Source organism: Gossypium hirsutum, chromosome A05 (genome assembly GCF_007990345.1).
Source record: "Gossypium hirsutum isolate 1008001.06 chromosome A05, Gossypium_hirsutum_v2.1, whole genome shotgun sequence".
NCBI lineage: Eukaryota > Viridiplantae > Streptophyta > Magnoliopsida > Malvales > Malvaceae > Gossypium > Gossypium hirsutum.
The window spans coordinates 13,193,842-13,217,153 of NC_053428.1; the positions used below are offsets into that span (position 1 = coordinate 13,193,842).

Below are 23,312 nucleotides of genomic sequence, written 5' to 3' on the forward strand. Positions count from 1 at the left end.
AGCGAATAAAAGCTTGATTCTCAATTTGCAATTTTGCATGGACCCGGTGAAACCATGATTTAAATTTTTTTTATTGGTTTAAAATTAATTAAACTCAAAATTGATTTTAAAATTCATAATATTATTTAACATAATATTAAAAGAGAAATTATCTCAAAAACTTGTCCTAAGGAAGAAACTATGTTGAAGCATCTGGAGCCCCTCATTATGAAATACTGCAATTCTTTTATCACCATTTTTTGGGCTTTTACTATGATCGAATAGCTAATTAGTAGAGACTTATAAGAATCTTTCTTAGTTTACATAATAATAATAAAAAGTTTTTAAAATTTTATAAACAGAGATGTGATAAGTATCTAATAAAATGTACTAAAATATAAAAATAAATATAACATTTATAATTTGTTACACTTTTTATCGATTTATAAAATTTAAAATACTATATTAATAATTACTCATATTCAAATAACATTTTTTATATTTATTAATTTTTATTACTATAAATAGTAATTTGGATTAGGTAAAACCAATCCTAAGCACAAATTTCTATATTTAGAGTCTAACTTTTTTTTTTTACTTTAGGAACATTGGGGAAAAATATTCTACCAAACTATACATTAATGCTTCGTTTCAATTTTCATGCATGTGACAATTTCAATATTTTTTAAGGTGAATATTTGAATATCACAACGCGATCTGCCCATGAAAATTTCATATCAATTATTGTAGTTGAGAAATGTATTATAAATTAATTAGCTGCTTCCTCGTTTCCTAAATCAATTATTATATTGTTTTTCTGTTTGAAAGGGAAGGGACCATCCCTATTTGTAGGTGTTAGAAGACATTAGAAATTGGGTATTGAAATATTTTGTTGTTTATAGGATTTTTATGTATTTTCATAAAAACAAAAATTACATATATTTTAAAAATGTTGTAACAACAATTCCATATGTTTGCATGAGGTTCGGTAGGAGACTTTTCCTCTCCTTTTTTAACATGCGTGAGTTGCACTCTATTGAAGTTGGAGTTTAGAAAATTGATTATAGAGGCGGTGGTGGTGAGATTAGATGCTGTAGTGGTACTGTAGCGATGTTGTAGTATAAGACAAAAAGTAAGTTAAACGCACCACACTGCACCACATCGCCCATTCAAACTCACAGATTTCTTTGATCGTTAAAGCTGGTTTAAGAAGAAGAAGCTAAATCCATTAACCAATGACCTTTTTCCTTTTAAATACTCAAAGTCCAACAAAATTTAAGGGTATGACTTAGACTGCATGCGTAATAGATGTCTAGTAAATGTTTATATTAACATCTTCCTTGCTTGGTGTTTTAAGCTAAAACCATTGGGAAGTTTTATTGTAATGAACCGAACGTTACGGTATCGGAAATTGAGTCTTGAGTACTGTTTCTATGAAATTTATTCCTGAATATTTATTAGAAATATTTATGAATTATAGTTGAATGGTTATTTAGTGTTTAATTAAGTGAAGTAGCTTGAATTTAGTTTAAAGGGCTAAATTGCATAAGGAATAAAATTTTAATTATATTTAAAGAAGTAAAATGGACTAATCTAGTAATTAGACCCTAAGTGCCATGTGTGTGTTAATATTGAATAACGCGTGTAATAGTTGGTATATATGTGTAATAGCTATAAGATATTTTATGTTATAGCTATTACACATGTTAGTTTTATATTTATTATAGGTTAATAATAGTATAATAAGTAAAATTGATAAAATAGCAAAAGAAGATAGAAAGACTAACAGAGAGCAAACGTGAAAGAAAGAAGAAAGAAAGAAAGAAATAAAAAGGGAAATTTGAGGATTAAGGCCCTAAAGTTTGATTGGTAAGTTGTTTCAGCTCATTTTCTTATGATTTTTATGTTTATGGATGCTTAATTCAAAGTTCTACATGTATGAGGTTAAAATGAAGAAAAATAGAGAATTTTTAGATATTGATTTAGTTGAATAAATTGAGGTTTTATGGGTTAAATTGATAGAAATTGAAGTTAGAAGTGGTTAGTTAAAGGAATTTCTAAGTTAGGTTTAAATAGGGACTAAGTTGAATAGCGCTCAAAATTTATGTTTTATAATGAATTTTATGAGTTAGAAATTGTTAATGAGTTGATTAAAAGAGAATATGAAGCTTAAGTTAAAGAAAAAAAGATTAGTAATGGAAAAAGGACGAAATTGAAATTTTTGTAAAAGTTTGGTAGAAAGTGAAAATGTGTTTTATGAATTAATATATTGATGATTTTTAATTGTATGATTGTTAGTAGCAAACGTAGCACCGGATACGTCATCAAAGAAGGGAAAAGAAAAAGTGAACGAAGATATCGATTAAATTCGATAAATAGTGGTTTGTATTTCTATAAACCGAGCTTAATCGTTATTGCTATATTTGATATTTATATTGTATAAAAATGTGAATGAGGTAAGTATTTTTACCATATTGAAATGAATGTGATTTTGAATACCCTATTAACAGTGTCGGGCTAGTCGGATATAGTTGACATGTCATAGGAATTGGAAGTATTGGGATATTCCGACATTGAGTCGATGAGACACTACGTGTCGACTACTGTTAAAGTTTCGGATTTGTTCCGATGAAGTACTTTGTGTACTATAATGTTAAAGTTCCGGATTTATTCCGATGAAGCACTATGTGCTTATCCCGGAGTGTGGGTTGGATCCGTGTATCCGTCAGTGTCCGAGTTATGTTAATAAGGGTAAATAAAGTAAAGGTTATTAAAGTACTGATTGATATTGAATAATAGCAATAATGTGTTTGAATTACCATGTTTTAAAGTTGATAAAGCTATTGCTTATAGAAATACCACTGAGAGTATTCTCAGCGTACGGTTTGTTTCCGTGTGCAGGCTAGGTACGAAAGTATAAGGACTCAGCATACAAGCCGATCCCCAAACTCAAATTGGTGAAGTTTCTATCTTTTTGGAAAATAGCATTGTACCTAGGATGTCTTTTGGTCATTTTGAAAGTATCTAAGTTGTTAAGTGATATTTTGGTATGTTTTGTAAATGTTACCAAAACTTTAAGTATGGTATGTTTTGATATGTTAGTGAAGAGTAATAAGAGGAAGTGTTGGTAAATATTGTAGAGAGAATAAATGAAGATGTTATAAACTTAGTTATCAACATTTTATACTAAAACAGATTTGGACAGTAGCGGTAGTCCAACTTTGAAAATATACCAAAAATAGTATAAAGTGAATTATATCATGAATAAAATATGTAATTGAAGCTTAATAAATCTATTTTTATATGGAAGAAATAAAATAGGTAAAAGAGTTGTATTTTATGAGATATTTACGTTTTGGTGAAACAGGGTTAGAACAATTTCTGGATTCCCTATTCTAACTTTAGAAATTCACCATAAATTGTGTATTAAGAATTAAGACTCAAACTTTATTTGTATGGATTCCTTATTGAGTCTATTTTTAATTGAAACAAATGGCATAGTCATTGGATTTCTGTACAGGAAGAAATTTGATTTGTAGTGCACAAGGGTCAGAGTAGCCGAACCCTGAAACAGGGGAGACTTTTTCTAATAAACTGTACTAATTGGCCTGACCAAAAATTCTAGAAAAAAATTAGTAAGTAGATATATGAGTCTAGTTTCAGGGAAAATTTACGGAATTATATTTTGAGTTTCGTAACTCGAGATATGATTTTTTTAGCGACCATGACGCAGATGGATAGTTTACTACGAAAACTGTTTAAGTGTTAAGATAAGTTTTGTAATGTCTCTTGCTCGACTCCGGTGACGGTCTCGGGTAGGGGGACGTTACATTTATGAATACAGTAATATGTGGATGAAGTGACATATTGTAACACTCCTAACATGTATTCGTCGCCAGAATGGGGTTATGAGGTATTACCAACCAAAGCACAACATAAAATATACATTTATCATTTACGATTCAATTACACATAAATATCAATCTAACATAAGTATATTGTCCCTTATAAGGCTCTACGAGACCTTAAAACATGCTTAAACGAGGTTTGGGACTAAACCGATAACATTTACAAACTTTAGGAAACTTATAAAATTTTCATGCATACAGGGTTCACACGCCCTTGTGAACAGGTCATATGCCTCACACGACCACCAGACACGCCCGTGTCACAGGGCATACATATTGGCTTGAATCACATGGCCGAGGACACGCCCGTCGGCCATGGCCGTGGGAAAACTAGAAAGGTTACTGAGTTGGGTCACATGGCCGGCCACACGGTCCGTGTCTCACACACGGCTAATAGACACACTTGTGTGTCTAGACCGTGTCAAACCTGTAGGGTATACTAACTTAATATCAAAGGGCTACCCTAGGGGACACACAGCCGTGCAACATGACCGTGTGCCACACACGGCTGACACACGCCCGTGTTTCTGCCCGTGTGGACAAAAATAGGCTATTCCCAATGTCTCAGACATGTTCTTACATGTAATCACTGTAACATCCCCCTACCCGAGACCGTCACCGGAGTCAAGCAGGAGACATTACAAAACTTATCTTAGCACTTAAACAGTTTTCGTAGTAAACTATCCATCTGCGTCACGGTCGCTAAAAAAATCACATCTCGAGTTACTAAATTCAAAATCCAATTCCGTAAATTTTCCCTGAAACTAGACTCATATATCTACTTACTATATATTTTCTAGAATTTTTGGTCAGGCCAATTAGTACAATTTATTAGAAAAAGTCTCCCCTGTTTCAAGGTTCGGCTACTCTGACCCTTGTGCACTACGAATCAAATTTATTCCTGTACAGAAATCAAATGGCTATGCCATTTGTTTCAATTTAAAATAGACTCAATAAGGAATCCATACATATAAAGTTTGAGTCCTAAGTCTTAATACACAATTTATGGTGAATTTCTAAAGTCAGAACAGGGAATCCAGAAATTATTCTAACCCTGTTTCACCAAAACGTAAATATCTCATAAAATACAACTCTTTTACCTATTTTATTTCTTCCATATAAAAATAGATTCATTGAGCTTCAATTAAAATTTATTCATTATCTAATTCACTTTATACTATTTTTGGTATATTTTCAAAGTTGGACTACCGCTACTGTCCAAATCTGTTTTAGTATAAAATGTTGATAACTAAGTTTATAACATCTTCATTTCTTCTCTCTACAATATTTACCAACACTTCCTCTTATTACTCTTCACTAACATATCAAAACATACCATACTTAAGGTTTTGGTAACATTTACAAAACATACCAAAATATCACTTAACAACTTAGATACTTTCAAAATGACCAAAAGACATCCTAGGTACAATGCCATTTTCCAAAAAGATAGAAACTTCACCAATTTGAGTTTGGGGATCGGTTTGTATGCTGAGTTCTTATACTTTCGTACCTAGCCTGCGCACGGAAACAAACCGTACGCTGAGAATACTCTCAGTGGTATTTCTATAAACAATAGCTTAATCAACTTTAAAACATGGTAATTCAAACACATTATTGCTATTATTCAATATCAATCAGTACTTTAATAACATTTACTTTATTTACCCTTATTAACATAACTCGGACACTGACGGATACACGGATCCAACCCACACTCTGGGATAAGCACATAGTGCTTCATCGGAATAAATCCGGAACTTTAACATTATAGTACACAAAGTACTTCATCGGAACAAATCCGAAACTTTAACAGTAGTCGACACACAGTGTCTCATCAACTCAATGTCGGAATATCCAAATACTTCCAATTCCTATGACATGTCAACTATATCCGACTAGCCCGACACTGTTAATAGGGTATTCAAAATCACATTCATTTCAATATGGTAAAAATGCTTACCTCATTCACATTTTTATACAATATAAATATCAAATATAGCAATAACGATTAAGCTCGGTTTATAAAAATACAAACCATTATTTATCGAATTTAATCGATATCTTCGTTCACTTTTTCTTTTCCCTTCTTTGATGACGTATCCGGTGCTACGTTTGCTACTAACAATCATATAATTAAAAATCATCAATATATTAATTCATAAAACACATTTTCACTTTCTACCAAACTTTTACAAAAATTCCAATTTCGTCCTTTTTCCATTACTAATCTTTTTTTCTTTAACTTAAGCTTCATATTCTCTTTTAATCAACTCATTAACAATTTCTAACTCATAAAATTCATTATAAAACATAAATTTTGAGCTCTATTCAACTTAGTCCCTATTTAAACCTAACTTAGAAATTCCTTTAACTAATCACTTCTAACTTCAATTTCTATCAATTTAACCCATAAAACCTCAATTTATTCAACTAAATCAATATCTAAAAATTCTCTATTTTTCTTCATTTTAACCTCATACATGTAGAACTTTGAATTAGACATCCATAAACATAAAAATCATAGGAAAATGAGCTAAAACAACTTACCAATCAAACTTTAGGGCCTTAATCCTCAAAATTTCCCTTTTTTCTTTCTTTCCTTCATTCTTTCTCACGTTTGCTCTCTGTTAGTGTTTCTATCTTTCTTTCTTTCTTTCTTTCTCACGTTTGCTCTCAACTTTTCTATTCTTTACTCATTATTTTTTATTCATTATACTATATTATATTATTATTAACTTATAATAAATATAAAATTAACATGTGTAATAGCTATAACATAAAATATCTTATAGCTATTACACATATATACTAACTATTACACATGTTATATCATACATTCACACACATGGCACTTAAGGTCTAATTGCTAGATTAGTCCCTTTTACTTCTTTAATCTATAATTAAACTTTTATTCCTTATACAATTTAATCCTTTAAACTAAATTCAAGCTACTTCACTTAATTAAACACTAAATAACCATTCAACTATAATTCATAAATATTTCTAATAAATATTCATGAATAAATTTCACGGAAACAGTACTCAAGACTCAATTTCTGATACCGTAACTTTCGGTTCATTACAATCACAATACAATGCCAATGTCCTAGACATGGACTTACATGAAATCACATATCGGTAACTTAATGTCATGACATCAATATCCTATACTATTCCCAAGGTTTGTACGAAACTTTCGGATATCGTAACTTCATCAATTCTTGCTCGTATTTGCTCATTCAACATTCATAGAAATTCAATGATAATGAAAAATATATAATTCAATTCAAAGACATTTATTTGCATATGAACTTACCTCGTACTAGGGATTGATGTATCGGGTCGGCCATTCGACAACTTTCGATTTCCCCCGATCTAAATCTGATTTCTTTCTTTTAGGATCTATATGAATTCAAAATTATCTCATTTAATCACCTATTCATTTAATTTCATCCAAAAATACCTATTTGAGCATTTTTATACTTTAGCCCCTAAAGTTTCACATTTATTCAATTTAGTCCTTATTTCACAAATACACAAAATTCATGAAATTTCATTAAACCCAAGCCTAGCCGAATTTCATATAGATCCCTAGCAGCCCATATTTTTTATTTATTTCACATTTCAACCCCTCAATTTACAAATTTATCAATTTAATCCCTAATATGTATTTTTACTCAAAAACACTTTACTAAACATAGATATATCACTAAGCTTTTATAATTCATCATCAAACATTAAAAAACACATGAATTCATCAATGGAAACTTTCCAAATGTTAAGTAGTTTTCAAATTAGTCCCTGGGCTAGCTAGTACTCGAAACAATGATCACAAAAACATAGAAATCATAAAAAACCGAACAAATTTCATACCTCAATCAAGATGAACAAGGGCCGAACCCTAAAATGCTTCCCAAGCTTCTTTCTCTTTTAATTTTCGGCTAAGATGATGATAATTTAGGCTTATTTTAACTTTGTTTTATTTATTATAACCGTATTAACCAAATTACTAAATTAACCTTATTATAAAATATTTAATATCATCCATTTAATGCCCATTTATGTCCATTCCCACTATCCATGGTCTAATAACATCACAAGGAACTCACATTTAATCAACCATAGCAATTAAACACATTTAACATATAGAATGTCACTTTTGTATTTTACGCGATTTAGTCATAATCTTTAAATTGAGCTATTAAACGATAAAATTAGTTCACGAAACTTTCAGACATACATAATCACATGCTGTAAATACAAAAAATAATATTAAAATAATTTTATAACCTTAAATTTGTGATTTCGAAACTATTGTTTTGATTTAACTAAGATGTTACATATATAAAATGAAGCTATAACAACGTGGCTCATCCATTTCATAACAACGTGGCTCATCCATTTCATGACGACATTTTTTTTTTGGGAGGGGGGGGGGGAAGCTTAAATATAAGAAATGCCACTATCTCACGAAATCATGATTAGCTTAGGTTAACATATATGTATGGAGGTTTGGAGGAGGCGGTTGTTTGTAATCAATGAATGCACTTTTTCGAGAGTGGATGGATAGGAATTGTGCATGCAACGCAATAATCCTTTATTTTATCTTATCTCATTTTATTTACTTTATCTTTGCTTAAATTATAGGATTTCTAACCGAAATTGCTAACCAAATTCATTATAAAAAAAAAAAAAACTTTTTAACTTTTCTGCCTTCCTCTCTCCGGCAAGTAAACTATCTTATTCCTTAATGATTTTTGAAAATGAAAGGTTGTTCATCTCCAATTAGTGTTCATATAATAGTGGAGGTTGAGCATGGCATCCAATCACTTCAATCCTTCAATCCTTCAATCCTTCAATCATATTATTAATTTGGTTAATTTCTTGGTACCTTCTTTTATTTTAAAAAAATGAAAAAGTAAAAAAATAAAATAAAAATTCCGAAACGCGTCTCAAAGATACCCCTCCTTGAGTTCATTGTTCATACGCAAATTTCAATCCATGCACTGTACATAAAAATAAAAAAAGAAGATTGCTGTTAATGCCAATTTCATTTATTTATTCATGGAATTTTTATTAATGTTTTTTTATATTTGAAGCGTGAACTCCTAATTTAATTTAAGTAATTCAAGCCACCACCTCATTTTTTTGGGCGAAAGAAAAACCGATCTGTTGATTTTTAAATTAGTTTTTTTTTTTTAAAGTGTCCCTATATCCATTAAAATAAAGTAAGCTCATCGCTTAACTCCACTAAAAAGGGAAGGGGGGAGATTTAAATCAACAAGGAGAGGGCAAAATCGATTACAGTTAAAAACAAAAATTCAATCATTATACATTGGCTACTTAACATGCTCTCTCCGAATAAGAATGAAAGAAAAACCTTCTGTACACTTAGATTTCATTTACTAGACTTTATAATACAACAAAAATCCCCAATTAAATTTGTTTATATATGAATTACCGTTTAAATTGGCTTTGGAGTGCTTTCAAATAAATGGCCATTAAAAGTTAGAATAAAGAAGAAATCAACATCCTTTGGTTAGTTAATTCCCGCATCTGCAAGGAATTGACATCCAACCATATATAATTCAATCTATGTTTTGACTCATTCTTCATGCAATAATTTTTTTAAGAATCTAATAAAACAGATTAATTATAACAATTTTAGATTGAAAATAAAATCTTCAATGGTTTGGTTTATAGTGAGGGTATTTTAAATTCTTTCGAATGGTCAATCAAATTGAACTAACATCGAACCCCATAACAATCCAGCCTACAATCAAAGGTAATTTTTAAAAATATGAGTTTAAAGTTTTTTTACTATTACTTTTTAAAAAGATTTTGGGGGTTAAAAGTACATTTGGAGTCTAACATGATTTTTTTAACTCTCATTCATCGAGGTTTTTTATAACATTAATATTAGGTATAAATTATTTTAATTTTGAAATTGCAATGCTTATATTTTGATTATTTAAAATATAATTTATACATTTAATTAAAATTTACAAATTATAAGGTAAACTATAAAAATAGTTACTTTTGTTTGTTTCATATTACATTTTAGTCACTTATATTTTAAATGTTATATTTTAGTCACTTAATTTATTGTTTTGTTACGGAGTGGTTACTCTACCATTAAGTTCCGTTACCTCCCTAACATTGGTCCTACGTGGAAGTCCAAATTACATTTATTTAATTAAAAAAATATTTTTATCCCAGCAACTAGACACCCAAGTTGACGTTTAAAACTCATTTGGACTACCATTAAGGAGATATCAGAGTTTAACAGTAGAGTGACCACTTTGTAACAAAATGATAACATAAGTGACAAAAACGTAACATTTCAAACATAAGTAACTAAAGTGCAATTAAAGGCAAACAAAAATGACTATTTTTATAATTTACCCGTAATTTAAATTTTATATATCAAAATATTAGTAAATTAAAATAAATTTCTTTAAATAACTTACTATTAACTGGTTGCATTTTAAAATGATTGTTTTATCGCCTCAAAATATAAATCAAAAATTTTAAAAATTATTGTTATATCATTTTGTATATTTAAGAAGGTTAGGGTCGGTTGATATAAAGTAAAATTTAATAGTGATGTTTTGCAAAAATTGAGTTGGATCTCTTCCTATATTTGCTGTTTGAAGCCTCGTTTATATGTGTACCAAGAAAAAATGACAAATTGCAGTAATTACACGCTATTACCCACCCTTAAAAGAAAACCTGTTATATAACATGTATTAGTAATTAGTAAATACAAATGAAAAATACACCGTCCCACCTCCTTTCCCTTTAAAGGAGGAAATCTTATTTTTATTTTCCATGAATTATTTCATTCTACTATCAAAATTATTAGGAGATGTGGATTCTTGTACAAGTTATATACTAAATACATGTGAATTTTAAACGTGATTTATCATACAAATATTCAAGTGTCATATTCCTTTGTTATATCACGTGATAAATTTGAATTAATCTAAAAGTAAAATTGTAACGCCCCTAACCCGAATCAGTTACCGAAATAGAGTTAGGGAGCATTACTGGAGTTACCGATTCATTTATCAAATATTTCATTAATCCAATATCTTTTCTTTTCCACGTTCAAGTCTCGTATTCAAGTCATCCGGATATTTATAAAGAAATTTGATCGTCGTTTTCATTTATATCATGTTATAATACATTCAACTAATGCTCTAAACAAAATTATCATTTTACCCCTAAACTTTTAATTAATGACGATTTCATCATTAGGTTAAAATAAAATAAAATTATTGCAATTTAATCATTATTTCCAGCCGTTATTCTCACACAATTTGATAACAACCTATGAATTCTATAAAATGTCAGAATTTTCCATAATTTTAACACTTTTCAATTTAATCCTTAAAACATGTTTTTCCCCAATCTTGAGCTAAATTAATAATTTCATTCAATTTTGTAATTTAAATAATAAAATAATTCATTTCGTGCAAATTGGTCATTTCTAACATTTTTTACAAAATTGTCCATAAAATTTTACTTTTATTCAATTTAGTTCATGAGCCTAAAACATACAAATTAGCCATGCTAGCTAAATATTCATACATATTTTCCTCCTCCTCCTCTCCATTCCACATCCTTAATTTATATAACATGCAACAAGTAACATTATCAATAATTTCACTATTTACTTATGTATATTCAAAACTGTCTATTTGCGTCATAGTCACTAAATTATTTATATCTTAAGCTACAGAACTTAAAATTAAGATCTGCTAATTTTCCCTGAAACTAGACTTACTTATCTTATTACCATAAAATTTTCAGAATTTTTGGTTTAGCCAATAAGTACAGTTTATTCTTTAAAGTTGTCCCTGTTCTGCTGTCTGACAGTTCCAACCCTTCTTCACTAAGAATTAATTATCTCATCGTACGAGATTCGGATGATGTTCCCACTTATTTCTATTGAAAATATACTCTTTAAGGATTTTAAAGATATAAATTTAATCCCTTAATTATTTTTCTCCAATTTTTTATGATTTTACAAAGTTAGAATAGGGGAACCCGAAATCATTCTGACATTGTCTCACAAAACTTATTATATCTCATGATTTACAATTCCATTGCTTACACCGTTTATTCTATAAGAAACTAGACTCAATAAGCTTTAATTTCATATTTTATTCATCCTCTAATTAGATTTCTACAATTTTTGGAGATTTTTCAAAGTTAGACTATTGCTGCTGTCCAAAACTGTTTTAGTGCAAAATGTTGATTTTCATTTTGCCCCAAATTTCACAGTTCATACAATTCAGTCTTTACTTAATTAACCCCTCAATTAAACTAATTTTCTCAATTAATACTTTTCCTAGACATTATAAGTTATTTCATAACTATTGAAATTCAGAATTTCCACATAAAACTCTAACTTCAAACTCTTTTACAATTTAGGTCCCAAACATTCACTTTCTATTCAATTCTTTCAATAAAATCAGCATATAAACAATTTAAAGCTCTAATTCTATGTCAAATCATCATATACTTCCAGCACATATTCATAGAAACTTTCAATTTCTTTCATAGAATCAAGAACTAATGAATTCAACAAATGGACCTAGTTGTAAAAGTCACAAAAACACAAAAATTTCAAGAAATAATCAAGAATTGAACTCACTTACAGTAAAAATATAAAAAACCAGCTTAAGGGAACTCTTCCATGGTGTTTTTGCTGATGAGAATGCAGAAAAATAAAGAGAAATCTAGATAATTCCACTTTAGTCCTAGCTTTATTAAGTAAATTTTGCAATTTTGCAATTTTTCCCTTAATTCCCTTTATTTTCTTTGTGATTTCATGCTCTTGCCGTCCAGCCCAAATAGACCTTGGGTCTATTTTCCTTTTAAACCCTCTTTCTTTTATCATTTAAGCTATTTAATCATTTCCCATAATTTTGCATTTGATACAATTTAATCCTTTTTGTTCAATAAGCTATCAGTACTTTAAAATTTCTTGACGAAACTTTAATACTAACTTATTAACACTCCATAAATATTTATAAAAATATTTATGGCTCGATTTAAAATTCTCGAGGTCTCGATACCTCGTTTTCAATTTTATTTATTTTAATATATATATTTTAGTACATTTCACTATTTCAAATTTTTTCCTAACTTCACATTTAACTTATACTCACTAAATTAATAATATTTCTTACTCATTTGTCAAATTTAGTGATCTCGAATCACTGTTCCAACACCACTGAAAATTAGGCTGTTACAACTCTCCCCCCTTTAGGGATTTTCGTCCCCGAAAATCTTACCAGAAGGAGTTGCTTTCAACACTCATAAAACACCTTTACTAACTTCTCAGAATCACAATTTGATTTAACCTCAAATATCTTTTTCTATTCACCTTTGAACTCTAGAACACAATGTTGGAACATACTGTCAAAATTTTAAATTACCCTCTCAGGGATACATATACTCAGCTGATCTGTCAAATGAAAACTCTGTACCTACTGAAATGATCATACAGATCTTTCTTTGTCAAATGAACAACCATAAGCTAAATAACATTTTCCTTTCCAATGTTAATGACAATCCCAATTTGAAATCTACAGTCATTCTATCTTATAACACACTAGTATTATCATTGACTGCAATAATCCTAAATGTTCTTAATGTTCAGCTTACTTGCTAACAAATAGATATCTGAACATGAACTCAAAGATATTATGTAACGCTCGTGCAATCACTAGTACATCGAACTCACAAGAAGATAATAAAGATCTTGATAATTTCTCAAAGAAAGCCAGAAGAAAAACACTGCTTACCGACTCTGGACTTCCATCATAACAGAGATAATATATTTCCCGCATGTATAAAACAAAATTATAATCAGTAGAAACATAAGAATAGTCTCACATAATTTTTTACCATTAACTTCATTTCCAACATATTAAAATAGAATTCCAAGAAGATGAAGAAATGACGATCATAAACCGACCAGACCAATAGGGCTTTCTTCTAACATCATAATTAACTAGCATTCTCAAAACATCAGAACTCCACCAGAGACCGAACAACCACATACATATCTCTGAGGATAAAAGAATATATAGAATACCCAGAAAAGATGATCATATTCGTTTCAACTGTAACTATCACACACAGACATCTTTACTACTCAATTATCATTTTTTTTACTAATTCTGTCATCATGAACCCTGCATCATTCCATTCACTAACGAAAACCAATTCGGGGAAATTTTCAGCAAACACATATTTAATTAATGACGATTTCATCATTAGGTTAAAATGATAATTTTGTTTAGAGCATTAGTTGAATGTATTATAACATGAAATAAATGAAAACGACGATCAAAATTCTTTATAAAGATCCGGATGACTTGAATACGAGACTTGAACGTGGAAAAGAAAAGATATCGAATTAATGAAATATCTGATAAATGAATCGGTAACTCCGGTAATGCTCCGTAACCCTATTCCGGTGACGGATTCGGGTTAGAGGCGTTACAAAAATGAGTAATTTGGGAAAAAATTATTCATGATGAATAATCCGGGTCTTTCATCGAATTTTTCTTGATCTAAATTTAAATTAAGTAATTTCACTTAAAATTAATTATAGAAAATTTCAATATAAAATTATATATATATTTATATTTATATTTATTTTAAATAATAAAATAAGTTATTAATTGGTTAAGACGAATTAAAGCCCAAACTTCAATTTAAAAAATAAATAAATAAATTGTGATCTAAGAACATCTTTTCTTTAAAAACACTCCATAACTCATTAATCCATTTGTCAGAAAAAAAGAGAGGCAACATTAATAAATATAATTACTTCACTGCTTTTATTTTCTTAAAAAAATGATTTTTGTTAAATCAAAATATTTCTTATACTAATTGTCAAGATAAACAAACATGCTACAAAACCAACATACTTGAAGAACAATAGTAAATAAGAGGATTTGAATTGTAATTGGGATAAGCAAATTTTTTACTGGACAAGTCTCGAATGAGCGTTTTATGACACCAACAGTATTCACATGAAGTTTTATAGCTTATCTTATGGCAGTCGGATTATAGTATTCTTTTTGCTGGTCCTGCACTACACCATTCACCATAATTAAATATTTTCCCACTTGTTGCAAACGCCATTTAATATTATATCATCATTTTTTTTGAGAGATGTTAAAGTTGGATTTATAAAAAATATTACTAATATAAATTCTAAAAATGAATAAAAGCAGTTTATTAAAATAAAATAAAAAAAACACTATATTATGTCACGTATTATGTAGGTAAAGGAAAAAAAAATGTAAATAATATATTTTTAATTGAATAATAGTTTTCAAAAAATATAAATAATGTAAACTATAAAATTTAAATGCATAATCTATGGTTTTAAAAAGACATTGTATAATAAATCAAAAGACACAAACCTCTCTATTATATTAATTAATAAATTACAAAATCAATCATTTAAAATAATTATAATTGAGTTTGATGTTATTAACCATCCGTCGGAACAAGGGTTGAAAATATATTTCCATCCGAAGGTTAAAAAGAGTTTGAAAATAGATGATTGTGTTTTTGTTTGAATTTATTTGGCGGTTATTCTGCACAAGTTCTTCCCACCAAAAATTTATTGTAATTATCGAGATGGCATGTAACGTCCTTCACGCGCTTATGTCATACGTGCATTCAACTGCCAATAATTATTGGCGTTGCCAAAGTTGCCCATCAACTCCGCCTTTCCACAGTAGTTTTCATTCATCACGGCATTAGTGGAGAATGGAAGTAATATGAAGTAAAAAACAGAGATAAATTTATGAGAATTGATCCTCGGATTACGTAGAGGATCTTTGTGTTTCTGTAATAAGCCAAAATAGAAGAAAATAGGGGTGGAAAAAAAGAAGATGATCAAATTAGTGAAAGGTGAACTGTATAAGTGTAGTTATTACGAGTAAATCAACTTTATATTTAGAAAGATTAATCAATCAATTTCAATCCACGATATTTTTATTTGTGGTTAGTATAAAAATAATAACAGTGAGACTAAATATTATAATTATATTATAATATGAAATGTGAAATAAGTTAAATGTACCGTGCCACATCGCTCATTTAAATTCATTTAATTAAAATTTAAATAAACAAATAAAATATCACTGATTAAATTAAATTATTACAACTGTAACTTCAAAATTTTAAAATGAATGAATTAAAAATAAATATATTTTTTTATATAAACTCAGATATTAACACCTCAATTGATGCTTAACAATCAACTAAAACTAAACCTAATTTAAAACGGATAAATTAATCAGGTTAAGTGGATTATTAATTAAATTGATTAAAACTGAAGTGTGAACATCAAAAGGGTCCCATCCACACATTTCACTTTCAAACCCCGTGATTTAGAGGGTCTATAAATGAAGCTGCAAAACACCTGCAAAAACTCAAACCCTCTCGCTTCTCACTTGATTCACTAACTCAAAGAAGAAGAAAAACCCTATTCAAGTTATAGTAAACACATTGTAATGTGTTAGGTTTTTAGCTTATGTTTCCCCTTTCAATGCTTCTCATTTAAGGAAAAAAAGAAAAAGAAAAAAGGAGAGCTCAATTGTACAGACAAAAGACATAACCAGCTAGCGCCCTTTTTTTTTTTTGGGTTTACTTGTCCTTGTCCCTCTTCTTTCTAAAACCATTCGTTTTTCCCACCCCTAAAAAGAATCCTAGATAAAGAAGAATAGAATAAAGTGCTTAAGTGAAAGAATACGGCAAAAAAAAGGGCATTCGTTACTTTGTTTAAAAACAAGAGGGGTCATTTCTTCATATCCTTTTTTTGGCCATGGCCATCAATTCTAATTTTAAGCTTCCTATAATGTGGAATGCTTTTTGGTTTGCTCTGTTAGCTTCCTGGGTTTGTTCAGTTACTGCTTCTGTTTCCTATGACCGAAAGGCCATCACCATTAATGGCCAAAGGAGGATCCTCATTTCTGGTTCCATTCACTACCCAAGAAGCTCGCCCGAGGCATACTTTCTCACTTCATTCTTTTTTTTTCTCTCCAAAATGTACTTGTTCGGATCTTTTATGTCCGCTAACCCCCAAGTTTAACTATTTTTGAAGCATTTTTTTCATCTGACTGTTTCCAAAGTTTCCTGTTTTATGTTAATGTAGCATGTTTAAGTTCTCTGCAAGTTGTTTGGTTGTTAAAAATATCTGGGTTTTTCTTGTTCGTTTACAGATGTGGCCAGATCTTATACAGAAGGCTAAAGAAGGAGGGTTAGATGTGATTCAGACATATGTTTTTTGGAATGGCCATGAGCCTGCACCTGGCATGGTAATGAGAAGCAACATTTTGTTAAAGAAAAAAAAAAGCCATTTTTTTGGGTTTAGAGGAGCTTTTGTTTTATCAAATGGCTTACTAGATTCTGAGTTTTGTCTCTATTTTTGGTTATTGTAGTATCACTTCGAAGGAAACTATGATTTGGTCAAATTTATTAAGCTGGTGAAGCGAGCAGGCCTCTATGTTCATCTCAGGATTGGACCTTATGTCTGTGCTGAATGGAACTTTGGGTAATGCTAAATATTTTATTTTCTAAAAGTTATAAAGATATTCAGGATAAAGTGTAGTTCAAGCAATGATTTTTTAATTTACTTTATTTTATTTTACAGGGGTTTTCCTGTTTGGCTCAAGTACATTCCCGGTATCAAATTCAGAACAAACAACCGACCTTTCAAGGTTAGCCAGTTTCCGTCCATCAATAGGGTTTCATTGTATTCAATTTAATAGTGTGATTGTCAGCCAGTTTCCGTCCATTGATAGGGTTTCATTGTATTCAATTTAATAGTGTGATTGAATATCAGAAAAAAAATGAATTTTCTGCTTTGCTGTTCTTGAATTTTTTAACAAACCAATATACTCACATACTTTAATTGCTATGATGAAGGCTCAAATGCAAAGATTTACTGAGAAGATTGTTGGTATGATGAAAGCTGAGAGGTTGTTTGAGTCTCAAGGAGGTCCTATTATTCTATCTCAGGTAGACAAATTCAGTACATTGTAGTTATAATTAATTTCTTTATTTGGCACTTTGCTCCGAGTATTCTCACTTCTCAGTTTAAGATTGGATATTCATTGGAATGCAATGATGAACTAAGAAACAGTGCCTTATATAATCTCTGCTTTTGACAGATTGAAAATGAATATGGGCCCATGGAATACGAACTTGGAGCACCTGGTAAAGCTTACAGTGACTGGGCAGCTAAAATGGCTGTAGGACTAGGCACTGGTGTCCCATGGGTCATGTGCAAGCAAGATGATGCACCGGATCCTATTGTAAGCATACCCTGCCATTTATTCTTCAACCTTTTTTTATGGAAAATTCCATATCCAACTGTAATGGCCATCATATTATATTCAATCTTCTTTAGTGGAGTTTGCTAGTGGATAGTGTGTCGTCATCTTGTTGCTCATGGTTGAAATGAACACAGTTGTCTCACTGCACATGGCTCAGCTTTGCAATTTCCTAGTCCTATCTGTTAAGAATGTTTTTATTTTATCCTTTCTGGACTTCCATTTTTTGTTATAATATACGGTGACCATGTTCCTTTCATCAATCATTATTGCATTTGTTTGAACTTACATAGTGAGTGGTGTCAGTGAAGAAAACTGTCTCTTTTTCAATGGTCGGAGATGTCAAAACAGTTGACTACTTCTAAGTTGATTCCCAATGGCATAGACATGAGGGATAAATGTTTGATATAACCTTTTGGCTTCTTGAATAATCTAGTCTTATCATGTATGGTTATTCAAGCGGAGGTGTTATTTAAGTTAATAATTTCAAGTTTTCTTAACTTCTATCTCTTCCAACAGATTAACACCTGCAATGGTTTCTATTGTGACTACTTCTCTCCTAACAAGGCCTACAAACCAAAAATGTGGACTGAAGCCTGGACAGGCTGGTAAGCCTATTGTTTTTGTGAGAATTATCATTTTTGACTCCTTTGCTTGCAAACTACAAGTTAAAAAATATAAAGATGTCTCCTGGATGATAATTTCATTTGATTTATTTTTTTTTTTACTTTTTATGGTGTAGGTATACTGAATTTGGAGGGGCAGTTCCTTACCGACCTGCTGAAGACATGGCATTTGCTGTTGCGAGGTTTATACAGAAAGGAGGAGCCTTCATAAATTATTATATGGTAATCAACTTGCTTTTCCAATTTACCAAGTTCAATCTGGGGAAGAATAAGTTCATATATACTTGTTACTCATCTTAACAGTATCAAGGAGGAACAAATTTTGGCCGAACTGCTGGGGGTCCATTCATTGCTACCAGCTATGATTATGATGCTCCTCTTGATGAATATGGTACGTACAGAGTATCAATGGTGCACTTTTGTAGTTGACCCTGCATCATCTAGTTTCTATTATTTTCTTAGTTTAAAACCATGCAGTCTATGTTTTCAGCCTTCATTGTGAGCGGAAAAATATTTTAAGAATTAGTTCCTCGATATTGATTTGAAGAACTGTTTTGTTGTCATGCAGGACTAAAGAGGCAACCAAAGTGGGGCCATTTGAAAGATTTGCATAGGGCTATAAAGCTCTGTGAACCAGCTTTAGTAAATGGAGATCCCACTGTGATTCGACTTGGAAACTATGAGGAGGTTAATACGACTTATATTTCTAAGAACCTTAGTCATAATACTGTAAATTGTTTGTATGGGAAACTTATGTATAATTCCATTTGAACCATTCAGGCTCATGTATTTAATTACAAGACTGGAGGTTGTGCGGCCTTCCTTGCGAATTACAACCCAAATTCTTACGCAAAAGTTGCCTTTAGGAACATGCACTACAACCTACCTCCTTGGTCCATCAGCATTCTTCCTGACTGCAAGAATACTGTGTATAACACTGCAAGGGTGAGAAACATCTAATAAACTTTATAATGATTTTATTCTATTTTTAGCAATATTTTATCAAGATGATTTCTGGTCAAGCATCTTGCAAAGAAACTTATCCAAATTAATATCACACATTCTATTTTTTGTGGTGTGTCCTATTGCTTATTTTGAGATGGCTTCCACATTGAAGTTCTTTTTGTGGAATTCATAAAGAGGAATCAGCCAATGTTTTCTCTTTTCCCTCGGTTGACAATATGAAAGAAACATGATATTGACATTTATACAAACTTTTGTAATAGGTTGGTGCCCAAATTTCACGGAAGAAGATGGTTCCTGTTCCCATGCATGGAGGATTCTCTTGGGAGGCATGCAATGAAGAGACAGCTTCAGATGTTGACAGTACATTCACGATGGTCGGGTTGTTGGAGCAGATAAATACAACTAGAGATGCGACTGACTATTTGTGGTACACAACAACGTAAGTAGTGAATAGCAATACCTCATTTCAATTTGCATCATCTGTCTTTATTCAACTTAGTTATCTCAAAGCATTCTTTTCATTCCTTGATAAGTAAAAGCAAGAATCCATTAAATTCTTGTTTAATTTCAATTATTTGACTTATTAATATTTTGTATATTCTGTTTCCATTTGCAGTGTTAAGATTGACCCCAGGGAAGGATTCTTGAAGAATGGAAAATCTCCTGTTCTCACTATCTTTTCAGCCGGCCATGCTTTGCATGTTTTTGTCAATGGTCAACTATCAGGTCAGATTGTTGTTGGTTTTATACATGTGTGTGTATTTGTTTATCTAGTAAACCACCTTATGTAGGTCGATTCTACTGTGTTGGCTTGTGGTGCCTGCTTTAGGGACAATTAGCATTTATGTCTTAACATTTTTTCTTTGCCCCTAATTGGTTTTATCAGGAAGTTCCTATGGAAGTCTAGAATTCCCCAAACTAACATTCAACCAAGGCGTTAATCTGAGAGCTGGTGTCAATACAATTTCGCTTCTAAGCATTGCTGTTGGTCTCCCCGTATGCTCTCTCTCTCTCTCTCTGCTGAAAGCTTCATGCCTATGGAATTTGTCTACAGATTTTTGAATTTGTTGTTTGAATGCAGAATGTTGGTCCACATTTTGAGACATGGAATGCTGGTATTCTTGGCCCTGTTACATTGAATGGTCTGAATGAGGGAAGGAGAGATCTCTCATGGCAGAAATGGTCTTACAAGGTATTTTTCTTGCATACTCGTATTTATTCTCAAGTTGTTCTTATGTGCTAAGGGGTTGTTTGGTTATTTATCCCTTTGCAGATTGGCCTTAAGGGAGAAGCATTGAATCTTCATTCACTAAGTGGTAGTTCCTCAGTGGAGTGGGCAAAGGGGTCATCAGTGGCACAGAGGCAACCACTGAAATGGTACAAAGTAAGTATCTCAAAATACAACCGAACATCAGAGTCTATGACCTGCTGTCTAGAGTTGCATTACTGCAAATGTCATCATGGTTATTAAGTGTTTTCAAAGATTATATATATATATTCCTGCAAAAGTGTTGCATGAATATCGTTTTGGTCATTTATTAAAGCTTGGATCTATTGGCCCTAGAGTTGACAGTGCCTTATAGTAGTAAGCTTTTATTGACATTCTTATTAAATATTGCAGACAACTTTCAATGCTCCGGCTGGAAATGCTCCGTTGGCCTTAGATATGAATAGTATGGGAAAAGGTCAGATTTGGATAAATGGACAAAGCATTGGACGCCACTGGCCTGCATATAAAGCATCTGGAAATTGTGGTGCCTGTAACTATGCTGGAACATTTAGGGAGAATAAATGTGGAACTAATTGTGGAGAGGCATCTCAAAGATGGTAAGAGAAACAAACTAATCTCCTTCACAGTTTCTCTTACAAGCAAAGGAGTTGTTGAGAGACTGACTTGTGGTTGCTAACTTGTATTTAGGTATCATGTTCCTCGTTCATGGCTCAACCCAACTGGGAACTTTTTGGTTGTGTTTGAGGAATCGGGTGGAGATCCAAATGGAATTTCATTGGTTCGCAGAGAAACTGACAGTGTTTGTGCTGATATCTATGAGTGGCAACCAACCCTAATGAATTACGAGATGCAAGCCTCTGGTAAAGTCAACAAACCCCTAAGGCCAAAAGTCCATTTAGAGTGTGATGCAGGGCAGAAAATCTCGGCCGTAAAGTTTGCTAGCTTTGGAACTCCTAAAGGGGTCTGTGGAAGCTACCGTGAAGGAAGCTGTCATGCTCACCACTCATATGATGCTTTTAATAGGGTATGTTCCATTCGCTTACTCTTTTTCATCTTGTTTTATTGTTAGAATAGTGGATAATAAACCCATGATTGAGTTGTGAAAACTCTGAATTTTGCTACATGTTCAGATTTTAAGCTTTATCTGGCAATCCTTACTAGCAATGCAAGTCTATGAATTCGCCCATTCTGATTGGTTTTCCTTCCCCCTTCGGATATATATACAAACTATCTGAGTCACCTATTCCATCCCGAAATAACATTACTAGCAAATTAATGGTGGACTAACAACCAAGGAACTTGAAAATCTCAACATCTACATCTTCCAACCATGTTAACTTTTTGTCTCCACCCTTTACTGCTCTTGTTTCATGTCATAGCTCTTTGAACATTGACCTGTGTCTTTGTCCTTGCAGCTTTGCTTAGGACAGAACTTCTGCACAGTGACCGTAGCTCCTGAAATGTTTGGAGGAGACCCGTGTCCTAGTGTCATGAAGAAACTCTCAGTGGAGGTCATTTGCAGCTGATGGAGCTCATCAGAAAGTACATGAAATAAACATGGTTCTTCATTGTTCTTTCTCTCAATCCAACATGTCATTCTGCACTTTTTTGGGTTATTTTGGGTAAATAAGCCCACAATCCCCAGATCACAACACCAACCATTTGTTTTGGCATTCCCAGGTGAAGTTGTACAAATGCACAACAATCCCCCGGGTATAATAAGCTCTTATATAAATTGTGAAAAATGATTGGAGATAAGCTCTATGTATATATACAATTTGTTCGTTCCTGCATGATATACAGAAGGAAGCAGTGATTAGAGCCAGTAGAAGCTCATTGAGACGACAGTTTATACTGAGTCCATGTGCAAAGGTTTTTTGTTGTTTAGGATATTGAAAGCCTCTGGTTTGTAGTAAAAATCTATTGCCATTGTAATCTATTTTATCTTCTTGGGAAGCAATCCCTTCATTGCTCTGTACTTTGTAATTGTAAGAATAGCTTGAGAATGCAATAAAATCTAGTATTTCAAGATTGTCTCAAGTAACATTTCTTTGCCCGTTATGCTCACTGATGTATTTCTTATATTTTCTGCCCTTCAAAGGCCTATCAAAGTGAAACAAGTCAATGAATGATAACATTTGTTCAGACAGAAACCCAGAACCACACTGTTTGTCCATGTATCCTAAATACTTGGTAATATTTTATGTTTCTGCAATATGATTGC

At 31.5% G+C, this 23,312-nt stretch overlaps 1 protein-coding gene across 1 annotated transcript; it reads left to right on the forward strand.

The window, feature by feature from the left end:
• The first annotated feature begins 16,338 nt into the window (after positions 1–16,338).
• On the forward strand, positions 16,339–23,128 carry LOC107943287 (beta-galactosidase 1). The gene is made up of 19 exons (XM_016877035.2): positions 16,339–16,938; positions 17,153–17,248; positions 17,372–17,484; positions 17,584–17,650; positions 17,859–17,951; positions 18,104–18,247; positions 18,785–18,873; positions 19,008–19,113; positions 19,195–19,282; positions 19,460–19,578; positions 19,672–19,836; positions 20,118–20,296; positions 20,474–20,583; positions 20,744–20,853; positions 20,939–21,049; positions 21,131–21,241; positions 21,479–21,684; positions 21,776–22,112; positions 22,504–23,128. Exons 1-19 carry the CDS (start codon positions 16,756–16,758, stop codon positions 22,612–22,614), a joined length of 2,538 nt encoding a protein of 845 aa, XP_016732524.1. The 5' UTR covers positions 16,339–16,755; the 3' UTR covers positions 22,615–23,128.
• Positions 23,129–23,312: the final 184 nt, after the last annotated feature.